General features: G+C 48.6%; 1 protein-coding gene across 1 annotated transcript in view; it reads left to right on the plus strand.

Moving 5' to 3' along the window:
- The first annotated feature begins 5,167 nt into the window (after positions 1-5,167).
- The window catches only part of RIPOR3 (RIPOR family member 3), a 105,410-nt gene continuing 88,037 nt past the window's right edge, over positions 5,168-22,540 (plus strand). The window contains exon 1 of the mRNA XM_032143173.2: positions 5,168-5,375. Coding sequence (XP_031999064.1) covers positions 5,373-5,375 — 3 coding nt within the window. The 5' untranslated portion in view covers positions 5,168-5,372. The remainder of the gene's footprint in view (positions 5,376-22,540) is intronic.

Below are 22,540 nucleotides of genomic sequence, written 5' to 3' on the forward strand. Positions count from 1 at the left end.
GCAATTCTGCCTCAACCTCCAAAGTAGCTGGGCCCGCACCACCACACCCGACTAAGTTTTGTATTTTAAGTAGAGATGGGGGTTTCACCATGTTGGCCAGGTTGGTCTTGAACTCCTGACCTTAGGTGAGCCGCCTGCCTCGGTCTCCCAAAGTGCTGGGATTACAGGGGTGGGCCACTGCAACCAGGCTTAAATAAGCTTTCTACTTCAGAATAGTTTTAGATTTACAAAAAATTTGCAAAGATAGTACAGAGGGCTCTATCCACCCTCTATGGATTTCTTATTGTTTTTAACTGTTCATTGTACATTACTATGGTACATTTGTTAAGACCAATGAACCATTATGGATACATTATTGTTAATTTAACTTTATACTTTATTAGGATTTTGTTAGCTTTTCCCTTATCTGGTGGATTCATTTTTAAACTGAAAAAAAAGAAAAAAAAAAACCCCAAAAATAGAATGTTCACGGAAAACCATGATCAATTGCCAAACACAATTCTAGCTAGATGCTGTTAGCAGCAGAATGACCTAAGCGTGGGGCCTGCTTTCTCTTTGTTAAAAAGGGAGATTGGCCAATGTTAGGTGTTAAAGACAGGCTAGGTCAAGCTGAGACTTTCTCCTGCTCAAATGGCATTGAACCAGCATGGTCATGGGAGCGAAACGGCTTTCTCACTATGAGATTCAGTGTTTAGTGCCCAGTCTGTGTGTCATCTAAAGTCAGCTTGGGTGGCACCCCTTCGGGGGCCCCACTTTGAGAAACACTGAAAGGTCTGGCTGTGCCACATCCGAAGAGGGCTGGAAACCTGGACCTGAGGCTGCTGAGCTCCAAACCTGGACCTGAGGCTGCTGAGCTCCAAACCTGGAGCTTCCTTCTGCCCTGGAAGATGGGGTCAGGGCTACGTGCCCTGATTGGTGGTGGTTGTGGGGGATGGGGAGCTGTGGGGAATGTCATTTGTCTTCTCTAGTAACTCCCCCAGCTGTTTTCCCAAAGCTGGCAGGCGTTTAACAAGTGATGGACAGAAAAAGCACACTGCAGAATTCTGTCCACAGCTCCTTGTCACGAACACAAGGGCCATTTATTTGCTCGTCCTGTCGGTGAGATGCATGTGGCCATACATTTAGTCAGTGAGGGGGTGGGAAGTGGCTGAAATGAAATGGCTTTCTCAACTGCCCTTTGCATAATGTCTGAACTTTTTGTCCATATTCATTCCTTGAAAATGCTTCAAAGTGGTTTTTGTGTTTTATTAGTTAGAGTAGGTGATATTGCTTCCTGAAACCAGGTCTTTGCTTTCCAATATTTATCTGCCATCCTCATTTCCAGGAAACTTCAGCCCACTACAAACTAACTCGACGGCTCTCCTGCCCTGAAGGAATTTCACTCTGGAATAAGTCACTGTTGGCTCATGGGTCTGGACATCTAACCAGAGGTGATTCAAACTAGAATGTTTGCAGAATTTCTGGGTTCACCCCTAAGGATTGCTCTTTCTTATTTCCTTTCTTTCTTTCTTTTCTTTTCTTTTTTTTCTCTCTCTCTTTCCTTCCTTCCTTCCTTCCTTCCTTCCTTCCTTCCTTCCTTCCTTCCTTCCTTCTTCTTTCTTTCTTTCTTTCTTTCTTTCTTTCTTTCTTTCTTTCTTTCTTTCTTTCTTTCTTTCTTTCTTTCTTTCTTTCTTGTTTCCTTCCTTCCTTCCTTCCTTCCTTCCTTCCTTTCTTTTCTCTTTCTTTCTTTCTTTTTGGTAGGGGCGGGGCGTGTTCTTTTTTTTTTTTGGGACAGGGTCTCACTCTGTCACCCAGGCTGGAGTATGGTGGTGCGATCTCACTGTGCCTGTAATCCCAGCTGCTCAGGAGGCTGAGTGGGGAGAGTCGCTTGAACCCGGGAGGCAGAGGTTGCAGTGAGCTGAGATTGAACCACTGTACTCTGCCTCCTGAGCTCAAGCAATCCTCCCACCTCAGCCCCCTCAAGTAGCTGGGGCTACAGGTGAGAGCCACCACGCCCAGCTAATTATTTTTTTGAACTCTTTTTTTTTTTCTTTTTTTGAGATGGAGTTTTGTTCCTGTTGCCCAGGCTGGAGTGCAATGGTGCAATCTCAGCCTACTGCAACCTCCACCTCCTGGGTTCAAGAGATTCTCCTGCCTCAGCCTGCTGAGTAGCTGGGATTACAGGCATGTGCCACCACTCTTGGCTAATTTTTTATTTTTAGTAGAGACAGTGTTTCTCCATGTTAGCCAGGCTGATCTAGAACTCCTGACCTCAGGTGATCTGCCCTCCTCGGCCTCCCAAAGTGCTGGCATTACAGGCGTGAGCCCTCGCACCCAGCCTTTTTTTTTGTTCTTTTGTTAAGATAGGGTTTCACCATGTTGCCCAGGCTGGTCTTGAACTCTTGAGGTTAAGCGATCCGTCCGCCTTGGCCTCCCAAAGTGCTAGGATTACAGGTGTGAGCCACCGTGCTCAGCCTGTTTCTTTCTTTCTTTTAATTATTATTATTTTATTTTATTAATTTAAAAAATAGAGACAGGGTCGCACTATGTTGCCCAGGCTGGTTTCAAACTCCTGCCCTCAAGCAGTCCTCTCACCTCAGGCTCCCAAAGTGCTGAGATTACGGGAGCATGAGCCACTGCTTCCTGCAGAATGCTGTTTATTTCTGACCTGACCTATTGTAGAATTATTTTAGTCAGTCCAAGGAAGCAAACGGTTGGGATGAAATTTTCTCCATATAGGGGCGCAATGTCCCCAAAGAAGATAGATGGGTCGGGTGCGGTGGCTTATGCCTGTAATCCCAGCACTTTGGGAGGCCAAGGCAGGTGGATCACTTTAGGTCAGGGGTTAGAGACCAGCCTGGCCAACATGGTGAAAAGCAGTCTCTACTAAAAATACAAAAATTAGCCAGGCGTGGTGGCGGGCACCTGTAATCCCCGCTACTTCGGAAGCTGAGGCAGGATAATCGCTGGAACCTGGGAGGTGGAGGTTGCACTGAGCCAAGATTGTGCCACTGCACTCCAGCCTGGAAAACAGAGCGAGACTCCGTTTAAATAAAAAATAAAACAAATTTTTTAAAAAGAAGGAAGATGGTTGGGACAAAAGTAACAGACCAATCTATTTTCACTTTTAGAAATGAAAGGATTACAGGTAAAATTGTCACTCCCAAACTCTATTCCCAGAGGTAGCAACTCAGTTTGGTTTACATCCTTCCAGCCTGTCTTGCTAAGTGTTTCCACAGTGTTTCATTTTATGTGTGTAAAGGGGGAATGTTACACAATCAGCATTCTACCAAATGTATCACGCTGACCCCTTTTCACTCAGTAATATGTCTTGGAGACCCACCTCTGCTCTTCAATACAGACACAGCTCTTTTAAAACTGCTGGCTCAGCTGGCACAGTGGCTCATGCCTGTAATCCTAGCACTTTAGGAGGCCAAGATGAGAGGATCACTTGAGGCCAGGAGTTTGAGTCCAGCCTGGTCAACGTAGTGAGACACCATCTTTATTTTTAAAAATAAAACAAAAACAAAAACAAAAACAAAAAAAAACCTTGCTGCCTCATCCCAGCCTGGGAAACATGGCAAGACCCTGACTCTACAAAAAATGTTTTTTAAAAATTAGCCAGGCGTGGTGGGTCACATCTGTGGTCCCAGCTGCTTGAGAGGCTGAGGCAGGAGGATCACTTGAGCCCAGCAGATGGAGGTTGCAGTGAGCTGAGATCACACCACTGTACTTCAGCCTGGGTGACAGACAAGACCCATTGTCAGGAAACAAAAAACAAAAAACTGCTGCCTGATGTACCATATCTTTCACATCTTGTTCAAGCAGTCATTATTGGATGAGTATTTCAGTTATTTCCCATCATTTCCTATGATAAGCAGCTCTCAGCAAGCATCTCTGTGCCTGTCTCCTTGTGCACAGGCATAAGCCATGTACTGGCTGGTAGGAGACCCTCATCTCTAGTTTTCAGAGGTCTTTGCCAAATTACCCTTCAGAGTCTGTGTGTGTGCTTTAATGGGGAGGGGTGTCCGTTCCTGTTCTTTGGTGCTGTTTATTTCTGGTTTCTTTTCCACACTAGCTGCAGAGTGGAAAGGAGCCAAGGGGAGGGAGAGAGAAATCTGTCTCTAGGTGTTCCAAGGCTCTGGATGTGCCACAGGGCCGGCCTTCCCTCCGGAGGCGGTAAATGGCTGCTTTGTTCTTGGGTCTGTCCCTGAGCAGAATCAGGACGCAGAGATGTGTCAAGTGGACAAAAGAAATTGTGCACATCACCAAGCCTGGATCCCACCCCTTGACCTGGAGAAACTGTTAACTTTGTAGGAGTCACACACACACCAGTGTGACGGAGCATGGGGCGAGCACCCACCCTGAACCCTGAAATAATTAAGTTACCAAAAAAGAAAAAAAAAAACATAACAAAAGAGCCTGACCCTCACTAACGGATGTAAAGGAAAGAACCAAGCTGACTCTCATTCTAGGAGAAGTGGGAGGCGCAAAGGGGGAAAGGGGCTTCGGGGAAACCCAGGACGGAAGGAAGAGGTGTGCAATGGATCAGATCTGGACTGGAGGGGGACAGATGGGAAAGGGGAAAGAAAGGAGGAAAAGGAGAAAGAGTGAGGAAGGGGCTGGAGGAAAGTGACAAGGTAAGAAGAGGAAGGAGAGGGCTGGAGGAGGGAGGGGGTGGCCAAGAGCAGTTTAGGAGGGGTAGGCTGAGTCCCAGTCTGTTTGTGATTAGCACGCAGCCTGGTGCAGAATGGAGTAAACAGAAACTTCCAGGCGTCCCCTCCGCCCCTCTCTGAGGCAAAGCAGAAATCAGATGCTCTGTGATTAATCGTGGAGGATTCAGGACACGACCACAAACGCTGTGCGGACTTGAAATTAGCTGCCTTTTCCCAGTCCCCTTGCCAAAATGGGAGTGGGGGGTGGGACGTGAAGGGGTGGGGGCCCCGCCTGCTGGGGGCCAGCATGGAATTCCCCCCGGCAGAGCTGGGAGTGACACTGACAAGCAATCGGCCGCGTCCAGAGCAGCAGGCGGCATCCGGGGGGGAGTGGGGCCGGCTGGGGGGCCCCAGGAGGGCTTCCTGGAACCCCAGCTCCATGGCCGCCTGCACCCTGACACAGGCCAGATAAGAGTCCCGGCTGCATTATCAGAGCCCGGCAGGACACCGGCCTCCCTGCACCAGAAGGAAGACTGGGGTGCAGCAGGTCCTCAAGGCGATCTTCCCAGAGAGCGGGACCAGAGGCTGGTGGCCAGTGTGGATGGACTTTGCAGAGCCCTAGCTCGAGTCCGGGAGTCCCGGGCCAGATGGGAGCAGACACTTGCTGGCGGCGATAGAGAAAGTGAGGCAGCTGCAAGGAGGGCGGTGGGACTGCACTTGAGTGTCCAGACCTGCTCGATGGTGAGTGTGAAGTGACTGCTCCCTATGTGTGCCGTGACGCCGCCTTGTGTGGACAGACCTATGGAGCTGGGGGTGACGGGAGGAGGCAGCCCTTCCTCACAGGCCACCTGGAGCTCCCAGGGCCGGAGGAGGGAACCTGGGTTGAGGCTGAGATAGGATGGTGGTATCGTGCTGTGTGGCCTTAGGCAAGTTATTTGCCCTCTCCAGGCCTCCATTTGTCCATTTCTAAAACAGTGGTTGAACTAGGTGATCTTTAAGAGATTCTCATGATGACAGCTATTCCTTGTGCATCTTCTATATGCCAGGCACTGTGTAGGCATTTTTGAAGCGTTGGCTCGGGAAATCCCGGTAAGCCCCCTGTGGGGTAAGTATTATTGGTGTTCTCATTGTACACTGAGGAAACAGCAGCTGGGAGAAGTGAAGTGACTTGCTGAGGTCACACAGCCTGTCAGTGGCAGAAACGAGAAAAGACCTAGGTTTTTCCGACTTTGCTTTGGCTAAACTCTCCTACGCACCCCCAGTATTCTGTATTCTGTGCTCCATGGTTCTGCAATTACCCCAAGCAGCAGGGGTGAAGGAGAAGGAGGTATGGATGGAGCATTACCTGCAGGAGGGAGGCAGAGGTGGGACAGAAGGAGTGACAGGCTGACACCGGCAAGCAGCCTTTTACTCTCTAAAGGATGTGTCAGCCCAGGGTGGAGGCTGGCTGCCCTGGGATGGGGCAGGGGCTCCAGGCTTGAATGACGAGTGCCCAGTGCAATTTCCTAGATTTGCTGCCTTGTGGTAGGAGGCTCCTGGGGGCATGAGAGAAGAGGGTTAATATGTCAGAGGTGGAGAGAGCTGGGGGCAGGGAAACTGGCATATGCCTCAACTAGGTTTTGTTCCAATTTTATTTTGCCTTTGCAGAAAATCTGTTTCAAATCACTCTGGGCCCGTGCAGCGTTTTTGGATGAAACAGAATTGTGAAACGCATACAGCGCTTTCCACATGCCTCCCCTGGGGGGAATCACATATTAATATCATCGTAAGCTATTTGCATATATATCCCTGCAGCTGTGGCTGGCAGCAGCCAAGAGATAAGAGACAGATAAAGTCAGCTCGTGTCTCCCTGGCACGGAAAGGGAGGGTGCAGTTTACACTTAAGGGCCAGGAAACACACAGCAGGTGGGGAATCCCTGGGGTTCCAGGCATCAGGCCAGAGTGAAAGGTCCCAGCACCCAGATGTGGCCTTTTCTTTTTTCTTCCCTTGGAAAATTCCATCCCGAAGCAGCTCTGTACTGATCCAGGCCTCCTTTCCTTTCAGGGACTGGCTGTGAACCCCCACCACCCACCTTGGGGACAAGTCAGCCCTGAGTTGTGGTCTCAGCTCTGGGAGCAACTTGTCCAGAAGCCCCCCCCAGTCCCAGGTAAACCGGGACAATTGGTCACCCTACCCAGTTCCACCCTGGATTTTCTTTGTGACCTTGAGCAAGTCACTTCCCTTCTCTCAGCTTCCTCATCTTTAAAACAAAGGGATTATTTTAGGAAACCTCTAAAATCTCTCTGCAACCCTGAGATTCCATGAGTCTGGTTGAAAAGCGCTTAAGCTCTGAACTGGGTGAGGGTGTCTGGAGTAAGATGAAGTTTGGAGTGAGGCTGGGCGCGGTGGCTCACACCTGTAATCTCAGCACTTCGAGAGGCCGAGGCAGGCGGATCACGTGAAGTCAGGTGTTTGAGACTAGCCTGGCCAACATGGTGAAACCTCATCTCTACTAAAAATACAAAAATTAGCCGGCTGTGGTGGTGCGTGCCTATAGTCCCAGCTACTCGGGAGGCTGAGGCAGGAGAATTGCTTGAACTGGGGAGGCAGAGGTGCAGTGAGCTAAGATCGTGCCACTGCACTCCAGCCTGGGCAACAGAACGAGACTTCATCTCAAACAAAACAAAACAAAACAAAAAAAAGAAGTTTGGAGAGGAGGAAAATCTCCCCACCACTTCCCTAGAGAAGTCCAGGATGGCGCTGGAGGAGGTGGGAATGAAAGTGGACTTGGGGAAAAGGGCTGATGGCCTGTGGTACCATCTGCACGGGTGTCAGTTGTAACAACCCTATGGCCCTGCAGCTTCTGAGGTGCCTAATGGGTTGTTGAAAGCGTATCATGATTTTGTGGCTCAGCGTTTGTGCTAAGTGATTTGACCCAGATGCCTACTGGTTGCTGAGGTTTTCCCCATTAGAACCTCAGTGCTCCCCCAGGGTCCCCCAGTTCTTCCTGGGGAGCTCCAAAGGGGTTTTCACGTGCCTTTGTGAACCAGTCTCTTGTTTTATTCATCCTTCCTGCTTCCTCTTTCCTCTGAGGCCATTTGGAGACACTTCCCTGCCCAGCACAGCAGCGTCCACAGTGCCATCTCTGTAAACTCCCAAAGCTTCCCACTGTTTAGTGCTTGAGATACCCTGGGTTCTGGGCAGACGTGAAGAGAGTGGCTTCCTCCTCAGTTGGGTGATATTCTTCGCCATGTTTTCCCCACACAGAGGTGTGCTGGAGCCAGCTTGTACCAGCTTATGAAAGCTGATTGTCAGATTTTCAGGAATTAGGTGAACGGGTTGCTAAACACAGCCATTGTTAAAAATTAAATTATATGAACTTACAATTAAATAAATTCTATGAAAAACAAAGGTAGTCAAGGCTGAGTGTGGTGACTCACGCATGTAATCCCAGCATTTTGGGAGGCCGAGACAGGAGGATCATTTGAGCCCAAGAGTTTGAGACCAGCCTGGGCAACATAACAAGACCCCATTTCTACAAATAATTTGAGAAAAAACTAGCCAAGTGTGGTGGTGCGTGCCTGTAGTCCCAGCTACTCAGGAGGCTGAGGTGGGAGGATTGCTTGAGCCCAAGAGGTCAAGGCTGCCATGAGCTGTGATCTCACCATTGCACTCCAGCCTGGGCCACAGAGCAAGACACTGTCTCAAAAAAATAAAATAAATAAACAAATAATTAGAAATTTTTTAGAAAGGAAAGTATTAACTGGCATTTCTGAAGATTTACACTCTTTTATCAATTGTAGCCATAGGTTGATTACAGATTTTGCTGGGGGCAAAAATCAACAAAACTGCTACCTGTGAGTGAAATGATTATATTACATTTACAAAAAAAAACAGTATTGCAAGTTTTATTTTTATTTGTAAATTGTGTGCTGCACATCCTTTACATCAATACAATTTTTTTTTTTTTTTTGAGATGGAGTCACACTCTGTCACCTAGGCTGGAGGACAGTGGCGCAATCATGGCTCACTGCAACTTCCGACTCCCAGGTTCAAGCAATTCTCCTGTCTCAGCTTCCCAAGTAGGTGAGAGTACAGACGCCTGCTACCATGCCTGGCTAGTTTTTTATATTTTTGGTAGACACGGGGTTTCACCATGTTGGCCAGGCTGGTCTCGAACTCCTAACCTCAAGTGATCCACCCACCTCAGCCTCCCAAAGTGTTGGGATTACAGGCATGAGCCACTGCGCCCAGCCTACATCATCACAATTTGTAATAAACCGAAGTATATGTGTGTGTGGATATGCAAATATATGTAGTCGCCCATGCACACCTGTGCACCACACACTCACTTTCCCTTGGAGCGCTGGTTGCTAAACCTTTGCCAGACACCACTGGTTCCACAGCATCTATGGTTGTATCTGGGTTGTCAAAAATCGTCTCCTGAACACTCCTCAGTCCTCTTCCAAAGGAATTCAGACCCCAGGCACGGGCCTTGGATGCAAATCTTTCAACTTCCTCCTCTCACTTAAACCAGCAGCCAAACTCCTCTCTCTTGCCCGAAGCATTGGAGTGGATGCAGAGCGATCTGGTGGGGTAGAGATCCTGTCTACACGAGCAGCATCCGGGCCCCAGCTCCACCAGCGACAAAGGCCCTGGGACGCACTCTCCATTGTGTCCACTGTGTCTGCATTCGCAGGGCGTTTTGAGCCCTTCCGCAGCAGCTCCCGATTAGTCCTGTTCGTTTCACGTCTCTCTCCTACCGTTCTTTGTTTTCATGCACAGCGAATGATGCCCTAACAGAAATGGCATCTTGGAACAAGTCAGAGGAACGGCTAAGCCAAACCTATAGGAAAGTTCAGACAGCTTGCTATTTTTAGAAACTCTAGGAGCCAGGTGGGCCCTATCCAATTCTAAGAGCCTAAGCCAGCAAGCACGAGAGGAAAATATTTCTCATTCCCAAGTTCCGCTCTCTTATAGTCCAGGCCAAGGAGGCCCAGCTGGGACATTAGCTAAGAGAAGCACAACTGCAGTACAAGAGGCGAACCATGCCCACAGCAGTTTAAAAGAGAACTAAAAAACGTGCACTTTTTTTCTTTTTTTTTTTTTCTTAACAGAGTCTCGCTCTGTCGCCCAGGCTGGAGTGCAGTGGTGCGATCTCAGCTCACTGCAACCTCCGCCTCCTGGGTTCAAGTGATTCTTCTGTCTCAGGAACTCCCGAGTAGCTGGGGCTACAGGTGCCCGCCAACACACCTGGCTAATTGTTGTATTTTTAGTAGAGACGGGGTTTCACCATATTGGTCAGGCTCGTCTCGAACTCCTGACCTCAGGTGATCTACCCACGTAGGCCTCCGAAGTGTGCTGGAATTACAGGCATGAGCCACTGTGCCCGGCCCCAAGCATGCATGTTTTATTGTTTTGCGAGGTAGGAAGGGCGCGCCTGAGTTTAAACCTCAGTGTCTCCTGTACTGACCCTGGGCCACCCCTGTTAAGAGCCAGGCGTCTATGCTTTCAGGCCATTCACTCACCTCATTCCTATTTTTTTCTTTTTCATGTAATTTTAATTTTCAAAAATGGGACCATTCCATACATTTTATTCTGCATCTTCCTTCTTTCAACCAACAGGTATCCTGAACATTTTTCCATGTGAGCCCATGAAGACCTAAAACATTCATTTTAATGCCCACATCACAGAAGTCCTAGAAGAGCAGAGTTTTGTTTTTTTTTTTTTTTTTGAGATAGAATCTCGTTCTGTCACCCAGGCTAGAGTGCAGCGGCGCGATCTCGGCTCACTTCAACCTCTGCCTCCCAGGTTTAAGAGATTCTCCTGCCTCAGCCTCCCGAGTAGCTGGAATTACAGGCACATGCCACCATGCCTGATTTTTGTATTTTTAGTAGAGACGGGAGTTTCGCCATGTTGGCCAGGCTGGTCTCAAACTCCTGACCTCAGGTGATCCGCCCAGCTTGGCTTCCCAAAGTGCTAAGATTACAGGTGTGGGCCACCGTGCCCAGCCTATTTTTAAAAAAATTCTATCCCATCAGGCCAGGCGCAGTGGCTCATGCCTGAATTCCCAGCACTTTGGGAAGCCGAGGCAGGTGGATCACGAGGTCAGGAGTTCAAGACAAGCCTGGCCAAGATGGTGAAACCCTGTCTCTATTAAAAATACAAAAATTAGCCAGGCGCAGTGGCGGGCTCCTGTAATCCCAGCTACTCGGGAGGCTGAGGCAGGAGAATCGCTTGAACTTGGGAGGCGGAGGTTGCAGTGAGCTGAGATCGCGCTGCTGCACTGGGTGACAGAGCAAGACTCCGTCTCAAAAAAAAATTCTATCCCATCATTAGCTCTCAAGAAGGGCTCAGTTTGGATGGCCGTGTCTCTACTTTATAACCAGGTCTCAAACTTTCTTGACCCCTAAACACTCAAATAGAGCCCAGCCTCTCCCACTTTCCAGCAAAAAAGAAATTCTACACTGGACGTGGTGGCTCACACCTACAATCTCAGCACTTTGGGAGGCCAAGGCAGGAGGATCGCTTGAGACCAGGAGTTCAAGACCAGCCTGGTCAACATAGCAAGACCTTTGTCTCTACAAACATATTTTAAAAAATTAGCTGGGTGTGGTTGCATGCACCTGTGGTCCCAGGTACTCGGGAAACTGAGGCAGGAGGCTCACTTGAGCCCAGGAAGTTGAAGCTGCAATGAGCCATGTTTGTGCCACTGCAATCCAGCCTGAGTGACAGAATGAGACACTATCTCAAAAACAAACAAAGAGGAACAAAAAAGAAATTCCGTTGTCTCCCCTGTCAACCTGCACCCAGAAGCTGACAGCCCTGTGTCACCTCCACTCCCTCCACCCTAGTCCCAGCAGCCATGGTGTCTCTCTCTGGACTATTGCAGTTGCCTCCTCACTGGTGTCTCTGCTTTTCCTCTTGCCTCCCTCCTGGTCTACTGTCCGTGTGCAGCCAGCAGTGTCCTGTTAAAATGAAATTAGATCCAGTTCCTTCTCTGTTCAGGACACCTCCTATCTACAGCCCTGGTCCCACCTTGCCCAGAGCACAGGCAAAGTCCTCACCACGGCCCACAAGGCCTGCAGGGCCCGGGCCTCTCTAACCTTATCTCTCCTCCTTCCCACTCCCACACCTGCTGTTCTTGAGGTCGGGTACAGTCCTGCCCCAGGACCTTTGCAATCACTTTTCTCTCTGCCTGAGTGCTCATTCTTCAGATATCCACGTGGCCCACTTATTCATATCGCCCAGGTCTTTACACAAACATCATCTTCGCGGTGAGGCCATCCTGACTCTCCATTTAAAATTACAGCCTTCCTTCACTCCCTGGTCTTCTTCATCCCTTTTCTGGTTTATTTTTCTCCTTACCACACACGTCTCATCATCTAACATACATATATATACTTATTTTCTTAAGTGTCCCCTGCTGGAATGTGAATTTCCTGAAGGTAGGGATTTATCTTTTTTTGAGATGGAGCCTCACTCTGTTGCCCAGGATGAAGTACAATGGTGCAATCTCGGCTCACTGCAACCTCTGCCTCCCGGGTTCAAGTGATTCTCCTGCCTCAGCCTCCCGAGTAGCGGGGATTATAGGTACACACTACCACACTTGACTAATTTTTGTATTTTTAGTAGAGACAGGGTTTTGCTATGCTGGCCAGGTTGGTCTTGAACTAGTGACTTCAGGTGATCCACTTGCCTTGGCCTCCCAAAGTTCTGAGATTACAGGTGTGAGATGCTGCACCCGGCCTTCTCTAGAATTTTAAAAATGGACCTCAAGTAAGTAGAATTGACCAGGTGTGGTGGCTCACACCTGTAATCCCAGTACTTTGGGAAGCCAAGGCGGGTGGATCACCTGAGGTCAGGAGTTTGATACCAGTCTGGCCAACAGGAGTAGAGACAGCCCGTCTCTACTAAAAATACAAAAATAAATCAGGTGTGGTGACATGAACATGTAATCCCAGCTACTCGGGAGGCTGAGGCACAAGAATCACTTGAACCCAGGAGCTAGAGGTTGCAGCAACTGAGATCTCACCACTGCACTCCAACCTGGCCAATGGAGTGAGACTCCATCTCAAAGAAAAAAAAAAAAAGAAAAAGTAAGTAGGATTGAATGATTCATAATTCCATAATGACATACTGAAAGGGCACCTGAACAGCTCCACCTACCCTTCTATCTAACAATCTCTTTATAGCTATTTATAAAATGATAAACGCCTGTGAACCCATGGCCCCGCCTGCGTGCTGGAACTCAGACAACCATTTTATATCAACTTCCGAACTCTTTTCCCATCTTGCCTCCCTCCCTCTCTCACTGTGGTAGTAGCTGCTATCTTGAATTCTGTGTTTAGCTTTCCCTTGCCTTTCTAAAAATTGTGGTAAAAAACATAGAATTTATCACTTTAGCCATTTTAAGGGTACGATTCAACGGCATTACACACATTCACAATGTTGTGCAATTATCAGCGCCATCCATTTCCAGAACATTTTCATCTTCTCAATTTCCCTTGCTTAAAAAAATAGTTTTATCATCAGGCACAGTGGCTCACACCTGTAATCCCAGTACTTTGGGAGGCCAAGGCGGGAGGATCACCTGAGGTCAGGAGTTCGAGACCAGCCTGACCAACATGGAGAAACCCCGTCTCTACTAAAAATACAAAATTAGCTGGGTGTGGTGGCGCATGCCTGTAAACCCAGCTACTAGGGAGGCTGAGGCAGGAGAATTACTTGAACCTGGCAGGTGGAGGTTGCAGTGAGCCAAGATCGCGCCACTGCACTCCAGCCTGGGTGACAAGTGTGAAACTCTGTCTCAAAAAAAAAAAAAAGTTTTATCACTTACATGTATGCCAAAATAATATATCATTTACTTTTACTGCTGTTTGAACTTTACATAAAGATATATCTTGTCTTCTGGCACATACACACACACACACACACACACACACACACACACACACATTTTGAGGTAGGGTCTCACTCTGTCACCCAGGCTGGAGTGCAGTGGTGCAATCTCAGCTCACTGTAGCCTTGACTTCTTGGGTTCAGGTGATCCTCCCACCTCAGCCTCCCTGGTAGCTGGGACTACAGGCGTGCACCACCACACCCGGCTACGTTTTGTAGAGATGGGGCTTTGCCATGTTGCATATTGCCCAGGCTGGCCTTGAATTCCTGGCCTCGAATTCCTGGCCTCAAGCAATCAGCCTGCCTTAGCATCCCAAAGTGGGATGCCCGGGAGGTGGGGATTATGGGTGTGAGCCATGGTGCCCAGCTCCTGGCACTTACATTTTTATAAATCATTTTATTGCTAAAATTCATTGATATAATTGCATATCACTTGTTGTTCATTCACTTTGCTGTGTACTATTCCATGGCCTACCAGCATTTATTTTTCCTGTCTATGACCACGTGGGTTGTTTCCATTTGTCAGTTTTGTTTGCTATATGCACGGTTCTGCTTTGAGGGTTCTTGTACTGTCCTATTGCACACATACAGGAGTGTGTCTCAAGTATGTACCTGGAAGTAGAATGGCTGGAATATGAAATCGTATGCTGAATTATCTTCTAATGGTTGTACCAATTCACAAGCCACCCTCTACACATGGCATTTGTCAGATGTCTTACTTTTTGCCACCTGAATGAGTGGAATTTCCCCTACATCTTGACTGACACCAACGACGGGGCTGGAATGTCCAAAAGCCTCGAATGGGCTGCGTGTTTGTGACGTCCCACATCTTTGTGGCACAGCTTCTCCTGCAGGAGAGCCAAGCCTGGCAGCTGTGCTACAGAAAGGAACACATGGGGTAGGGATTACAGATCTGATAACGTCAACTTTTCCTTCCTCCCCTCCACCTTCTTTTATTTGGTCTGGTTATCACTGCGTGTGAGAAACGGTGTGGTGGGGAAGGGGCGAATCCTTGGTCCATGACAGGCACTGTTGCATGCACTTTACAGATATTGCTATTAATTATTTACCTCTCAGATCCTGCAAATGGAGGTGCCCTTAGAAGCCCCACTTTACAGATATGGAAACTGAGGAACAGAGAGGTTAAGTGACTTGCCTGAAATTACACAGGGAGTAAATGGCAGAACTGGGTTTGAATCCAGCTCTTCTGGCTTCCTCCAAGGTTTCTGCTGCCTTTCAGTAGCGCCTGCAGTTAAGGGTTGCAAACTCCTCTGTCCTACAGACCTGGATTCAAACCCTGGATCCCCTACCACCTCACTGTGTACCTCTGAGCAGTTACATCACATCTTTGAGCCTCAATTTCTGTAAAATAAAAAAAGCTATCTTTTCCAGAAGCCTCATTATATGTTTTTTTTTTTTTTTCTCGTGCCTTATTGTTTCTTTTTTTTTTTTTTTTTTTTTTTTGAGACAGGGTTTGGCTTTGCCGCCCAGGCTGGGCTGCAGTGGTGCAATCTTGGCTCACTGCAGCCTCCACCTCCCAGGCTCAAGCAGATCCTCCCATCTCAGCCTCCCAAGTAGCTGGGACTACAGGCATGCACCACCACGCCCAGCCAGTTTTTATTTTTTGCAGAGACTGGGGTCTCACTTTGTTGATCAGGCTGGTCTCAAACTCCTGAGCTGAAATAGATTCACCCGCCTTAGCCTCCCAAAGTCCTGGATTAAGGTGTGAGCCACTGTGCCAGCTATTGTTTCTTGTTAGGTTATATGCCCCTTCTTGAAATTTCCCTGGAATATGTTCTTTGGCTTACGCCTGTCAGAGCTCATCTCTGGAGTTGAGGGGGTATCATGCCACTCACACTTGTACCTGCAAATCAGGGTGCCCTCCCACTCCCTGACCCAACAAAAGCCAAAGGCTCTTCGTAGGAGCAGGAGATAGGTGCTGGGCATCAGGAAAGCAAGTGTCCACTCTGGGCTGGCTGGGCTGGTTTGGGCCACTGACCTTCGTGACCATTATATTGCGAAAGAGGCTGCTCTGGTTGAGCTGTAACCAGCACAGGCAGCCTTTGGCCAGGTCTGCGTGAGATTACCAGCCACGCACAGGCGGCTGCACACAACACTTCTGCAATACCTATTCTGAAGGGTAATTCTCTGGGATAAAGCATGTTTATATTTTTTAGAGAGGTGGGGAAGAAAATTCCATTTCTGTTGCCAATTAGTTCTGCTTGAGAACAGCTTTTCTCAACACCAACATATTGGCTGCCCAGACTTGAGTTCTGTTGATTAACTCAAAGTGGGGAAAAAAGTGATTTTTCTTTCCTTCCTCCACCCCCAACCGTGAAACCCGGCTGTTAGTGATGAAAGGGGTCCTGTGGATCATTTAGTTTTCCTTGTCATGACTCCAGGAAAGGCTATAAAAATAATCAGTGGGCCCCGCTGGCCGTAATTGGCTGTAGAGAGAAGTTGGCTACCACAGCGCCTGAGTTATGAGAATCTGTTTCAGATGCAGGCTTCAGTTGAGCCTCATCTAATGACACCTGCTCCCCAAGGCCAGCGGAGGGTGGGGGTGCTGACGCTTGTCTGCACGCTTCTCTTCCTTTCCACGTTCCAGGGAGCTCCTGGCAAAGGGACGCAGGACAAAACAGAGATGCTGGGAGGATAGGACCAAGCATGGATCTGGCCCTGCTGCTTGCACCGAATTCCAGGTCTACTGTTTATTTGTCTGTTTGTTTTGAGACAGGATCTCACCCTGGTTGCCAGGCTGGAGTGCAGTGGTGTGATCTCGGCTCGCTGCAGCCTCGACCTCTTGAGCTCAGGTGATCCTCCCACTTCAGCCTCCCGGGTAGCTGGGACTACAGGTGTATGCCACCACGCCTGGCTAATTTTTTGCAGTTTTTTAGTAGAGACGGTTTTTTTTTTTTTTTTTTTTGAGACAGCGTCTCACTCTGTTGCCCAGGCCTGAGTGCAGTGGCGCGATCTCGGCTCACTGCAACCTCCACCTCGCAGGTTCAAGTGATTCTCCTGCCTCAGCCCCCCGAGTAGCTAGGACTACAGGTGAGTGCCACCACGCCCGGCTAATTTTTTTTTTTTTTTGTATTTTTAGTAGAGACAGGGTTTCACCATGTTAGCCAGGATGGTCTCGATCTCCCGACCTTGTGATCTGCCTGCCTCAGCCTCCCAAAGTGCTGGGATTACAGGCGTGAGCCACCACACCAGTGGAGGCGGGGTTTTGCCATGTTGCCCAGGCTGGTCTTGAACTCCTGAACTCAAGCGATCCTCCCGCCTCAGCGTCCCAAATTGCTGGGATTACAGGTGTGGGCCACCGTGCCCGGCCCAGTCCACTGTTTGTTGGCCATGAACCTGGGGCAAGAAACTTCACTTCTTGGTGCCTCTGTTTTTTTTTGTTTGTTTTTTTTTTTTAATTCTTTTTTTTAACCATAAACTCAACCAAGTGGCACCCTCATTTTATATATTTTTAAATATTATATATATAATTTTTTGAGGTCTATATAATATTTTAAAATATTATGTGTGTATATATATATATATGTCTCTCTGTGTGTGTATATATATATTTTTTTTGTTTGTTTGTTTGTTTGTTTTTGAGACAGGATCTTGCTTTGTCACCCAGGCTAGAGTGTAGTGGTGCAATCCTGGTTCACTGCAGCCTCGAATTCCTGGGCTCAAGCAATCCTCCCACCTTGGCTTCCTGAATAGCTAGTACTACAGGTGTGGACAACCAGGCTTGGCTAATTTTTTGAATTTTTTATAGAGATGAGATCTCACTTTGTTGCCCAGGCTGGTCTTGAACTCCTGAACTCAAGTGATCTTCCCACCTGGGCCTCCCAAAGTGCTGGGATTACAGGCGTCATTTTAAAGAGGTAATAATGGTTCCTCCTCCTGGGGTGATGTAAGGATTAAATGAGTTAATAACATGCAAAGCACTTGCAAGGAGCCTCCACCATGTGCAAAGTCCTCCGTCAATGCCAGCTTTTGTTATTTATTCAAGACTCCCCCACTCTTCCTCCCTTGACACTTGAGTCGTATGTGGTTGTGCCAAAATATCTTAGTCCAGTCCCCTGATGATGGACGTGAGATCAGTTCCGATCTTTTGTGATCACGAATAGCACTGCATTGAATAATCTGTGGCTTGTGTGCCAACCCCTCCACCCACCCCTTAAGGTATGTGAACCCCATGATAACCTTGGCCTTAGACTTTCCTTCCCAGAGCCTGCAGAACGAGGAGAGATGTGTGGGCATGCGGCCAGCTCTGGCCTGGCATGCAGACAGGCCTGTGGGGTGGGGTGGGAGGTGGGGGCAGGCCCTCCCTGAGCCAGGTGGGACAGATTCCTGCTGTGTCCATCTGGTGAGTGAGGAGCCACAGGGTGAGTTTCAGAGGGTTGGGCCAAGGCCACCCAGCCCCCAGGTTCCTGGCGAATGCCCTTATGTGGACCGGAGAGAGGAAACCTGTACTGTGCCATGTGGGCTGTGCCCATTTTTTGTGATCTTCCTCTAGGAAGCCCTCTGGGATCTCTGCTCCAACACACTTTGCTATATCGGCCACCGGTTATCACCCGTGGTGGCTGGTTCTCTTCTTGGGGGGCAAAACCCATGATGATTGAGAAAATGAGATGGGGAGTCAGGAGGCTGATTTTGGTTCCGACTTCCCGGCACCTCCACCCTTGTAACTCCTGTGACTCTGTGTCCTCATCTGAAAGCAGACTAAGAAGACGAATAATAAGGCCAGGTACGGTGGCTCACGCCTGTAATCCCAGCACTTTGGGAGGTCGGGACGGGTGCATCACTTGAGATTAGGAGTTCGAGAGTTCGAGACGAGCCTGGCCAACATGGTGAAACCCTGTCTCTACTAAAAACACAAAAATTAGCTGGGCGTGCTGGCACGTGCCTGTAATTCCAGGTACTTGAGAGGCTGAGGCAGGAGAATTGCTCGAACCAGGCAGGCAGAGGTTGCAGTGAGCCAAGATCACCCCACTTTACTCCAGCCTGGGTGACAGAGCAAGACCCTGTCTCAAAAAAAAAAAAAAAAAAAAAAATGCCAGGCGTCGTGGCTCACGCCTGTAATCCCAGCACTTTGGGAGGCAGAGGTAGGTGGATCACCTGAGGTCAGGCGTTTGAGACCAGCCTGACTAACATGGCGAAAACCCATTTTTACTAAAAATACAAAAATTAGCCAGGTGTGGTGGTGTGCGTCTGTAATCCCAGCTACTCGGGAGGCTGAGGCAGGAGAATCGCTTGAACCCAGGAGGCGGAGGTTGCACTGAGCCGAGATTGCGCCATTGCACCCAGTCCTGGGCAACAAAAGCAGAACTCGGTCTAAAAAAAAAAAAAGTAAAACAAGAAAATAATAATAAGTGCTGGGCGCGGTGGCTCACGCCTGTAATCCCAGCACTTTGGGAGGCCGAGGCGGGTGGATCACGAGGTCAGGAGATCGAGACCATCCTGGCTAACACAGTGAAACCCCGTCTCTACTAAAAAAAAAATACAAAAATTAGCCGGGCGCGGTGGCGGGTGCCTGTAGTCCTACTCGGGAGGCTGAGACAGGAGAATGGCATGAACCCGGGAGGCGGAGCTTGCAGTGAGCCAAGATCCCGCCACTGGACTCCAGCCTGGGCAAAAGAGTGAGACTCCATCTCAAAAAAAAAATAATAATAAGAAGAAGAAGAATGGTAACAAATTCACAGGAAGGTCTTGTGAGGTCTCAGAGACGTAATGCAAATGGGTTTGGACCCTGTGTCTGGCACAAGAAATATAAGCTGGTGTGAGAAAATGACCCATCTATGGGTGTATCTGGGCCACAGGCACTTGCAGCCACCTATGAAGGGAGTTAGGCCAAATTCCCAGGGCCTCGGCAAATCATCCACCCTCAGAACTGAGTTTTCTCTAGCAAATGAGGGTGCTAATGATATGTATCCCACGGGTTTGATGTGAGAATTAAATGAGACCAGGCACATATTGCTTTGCATTTACACTGTGGTATTGTTGATATTATTAGTTATCTGTGTTGATAGTTGTGAGCATCCTTCCAGACATTGGCACAATGCGGTGCATGCAGCTGGTGCTTAGTGACTGCAAATGGATTGACGGACAGGGCCCAGTATCTGGGCTGGGTGTGGGTGGCTCACACTTGTAATCCTAGCACTTTGGGAGGCTGAGGCAGGAGGATTGCTTGAGCCCAGGAATTTGAAACCAGCCTGGGTATAAGCAAGACCTCTACTAAAAAAAATAAAAAATAGTAGAATCTGGAGGAGGCACTGATAGAGGAACTCATTTCTGATGTTGTGGAGCCCTTAGGGAGAATAAAGGGGAAAAGCCTGATGTGACCTCACCTGTGGGTTTTTTATTTTGTTTTGAGACAGAGTATTGCTCTGTGGCCCAGGCTGGAGTACAGTGGCATGATCACGGCTCACTGCAGCCTTGACCTCCTGGGCTCAAGTGACTTCCTACCTCAGCCTCCAGAGTAGCTGGGACCACAGGCATGCACCACCATGTCTGGCTAATTTTTGTATTTTTAGTAGAGATGAGGTCTCGCTATGTTGCCCAGGATGGTCTTGAACCCTTGGGCTCAAGCGAACCTCCTGCCTTAGCCTCCCAAAGTTCTGGGATTACAGGCATGGGCCCCCACACCCAGCCCTCACCTGTGGTTTTATAGTCAGCTACAGCTTAATTCTGGGAGAGGATGGGCCTCATCCCACACACCATGACAAGTACGTGACACAGCAGGAGGCAGACCCACTTCCCCTGGCTCTCAGGGCAGCAACCTTCACCCTGACCTTCAGCCCCATGCAGGAAGCAGCCCATGGGGGTGAGATACAGTGTCCATCTGTGGCCAGAGCCCTTGCACATTTTTGACATTTTTGTGTCTTGGGACAAAAGGCAAAGAAACTCAGATGAACTGGTTCTTGTTTCCTGGTGGAAAAACATTCCTGCCCTGATGGAATCTTCGCTGTTGTGTGGCTTTGCCTGTATTTGTGTCTCTCCCTCACTACCCTACAGTTCAACAGTATATTCTAGAAAACCCATATAGGGTAGACCCAGTAATGATTTCTGGGATTGTCTGAGGATATTTAAGGGGCCAGAGGGCTCCCTGCACCATCGATGCTGGCCCTGGATCTCCTGCCCCGTCTGCCGTTGGACTTGCCCTGAATGAGTGAACAAATGAATGAGCAGACATTTGCTGGACAGCTGCTGCCCTCCAGGCACTGGTGTGCTGGTGTTCCACAGCCCGGGGGCCGAGAGCCACTCAAAGCATTCGTATTGGGAAGTTGGCAGGGATGGTCTGGTCAACAGCATGGGCGTTGGCATTGGAGTCAGATGAACCTGGCTTTGTCAGTCCCTAAATAGGGTGGCCTTGGACAGACCTGCCTGAACCTGTTTCCTCAACTGCAAAATGTGAATAAAGATAGCACAGTGTGGTCGGTGAGGACTGAGCAAGGAAGTGGCTCTAGCATTTGGCACACAGAGTTGGTCCTTAAAAGTGGGCTTTAGACCAGGTAGACCAAATTCAAATCTAGATCCAGCTATGAGTCCCTTAACTTCTCTGAGTCTTGATCACTCTCTCTGTAAAATGGTATAGTAACCTCTTACGGTTGTTGTGAGGATTTAGGTGAATTCACACATACGGTGCATTTGTAATGCGGAGAACCTAGTGCATAGTAACCACCTGTATTAGCTTCCTAGGACTGCTGTCATGAAGCACCTCCAACTGGGTGGCTTCAAACAACAGAAACTTGTTCTTTCACAGTTCCGGATGCTAGAAGTTTGAAATCAGGGTGTCAGCAGGGCCACTTTCCCTCTGAAGACTCTAAGGAAGAACCTTTCTTGCCTCTTAGTTTCTGCTGGTGGTCAGGGATCCTTGTTGTTCCTCAGCTTGTAGCTGCACCATCTTTGCATCACCACTTTCTGTGTGTCCCATCTTTTTTTAGACAGGATCTCACTCTGTTGCTCAAGCTGGAGTGCAGTGGCCTAATCATAACTCACTGCAGCCTCAAACTCCTGGGCTCAAGCAATGCTCCCACCATGGCTGGCTAATTTTGAAATTTTTTGAGTTTAATTTTATTTATTATTCATTTTTTAATAGAGATGGGGTCTTGCTATTTTGCCCAGGCCGGTCTTGAACTCCTGGCCTCAAGTGATCCTCCTGCCTCAGCCTCCCAAAGTTCTAGGATTACAGGTGCAAGCCACTGCACCTGGCTTTTAGTTTCTTTTTTAGAGACTGGATGGGTCTCAGTATGTTGTCCAGGCTGGTCTTGAACTTCTGGGCTCAAGCCATCCTCCTGTCTCAGCCTCCTAAAGCACTGGGATTACAAGTGTGAACCACTGTGCCCAGCCCCTATCCTCTTCTAATAAGGACACCAGTCATTAGACTTAGGGCCTACCCTAATCTAGTATGACCTCATCTTAACTAATTACATTTGCAAAGACCCTATTTCCACAAATGGTCACATTCTGTGTCTCTGGGTGGACATGAATTTTGGGGGAACACTGTTCAACTCACAACACCACCTAATCAATAGTAGCTATTACTAATACTCCTCTTACTACAGGATTTGCTCAGTGCATACTATGTGCTGGGCACTTCTCCAAACTCCTTTTATTCCTCTTCCCATTTAATCCTCTCTGTGACTCTGTGAAGTAGGTCCCAGGATTATCTCTGTTGAGGGCCAGAGGGGTGAGCTGATTTGCCCAAGGTCACATTTGTTAGCAAATGGTAAATCTGGGGTTGGGACTCTTTTCTCTCTGACTCCAAAGCTGGCAAGGTTTTGAGACCCTCCAATCCCATCCCAAGAGCTTGGAGTCGGCTGTACTTTCTGTCCTGGAATCCCAGGCATTGGACATATGCTCTTTCCTGGCCCACACCTCCTTCCAGACACATCTTACCCAGAGAGGCTATAAAAAGCGGGGGAAAAGGAATCTTGTCTTTATAATGGCCAACATGGAGTTCTGCTCCTGCCTTGGAACGCTCGTGTCCGGCTCTCCCATGGGTTGAAAGCAGCGTGACTCCTGTGC

The sequence above is a fragment of the Hylobates moloch genome, unplaced genomic scaffold (assembly GCF_009828535.3).
Source record: "Hylobates moloch isolate HMO894 unplaced genomic scaffold, HMol_V3 SCAFFOLD_21, whole genome shotgun sequence".
Classification (NCBI taxonomy): Eukaryota; Metazoa; Chordata; class Mammalia; order Primates; family Hylobatidae; genus Hylobates; species Hylobates moloch.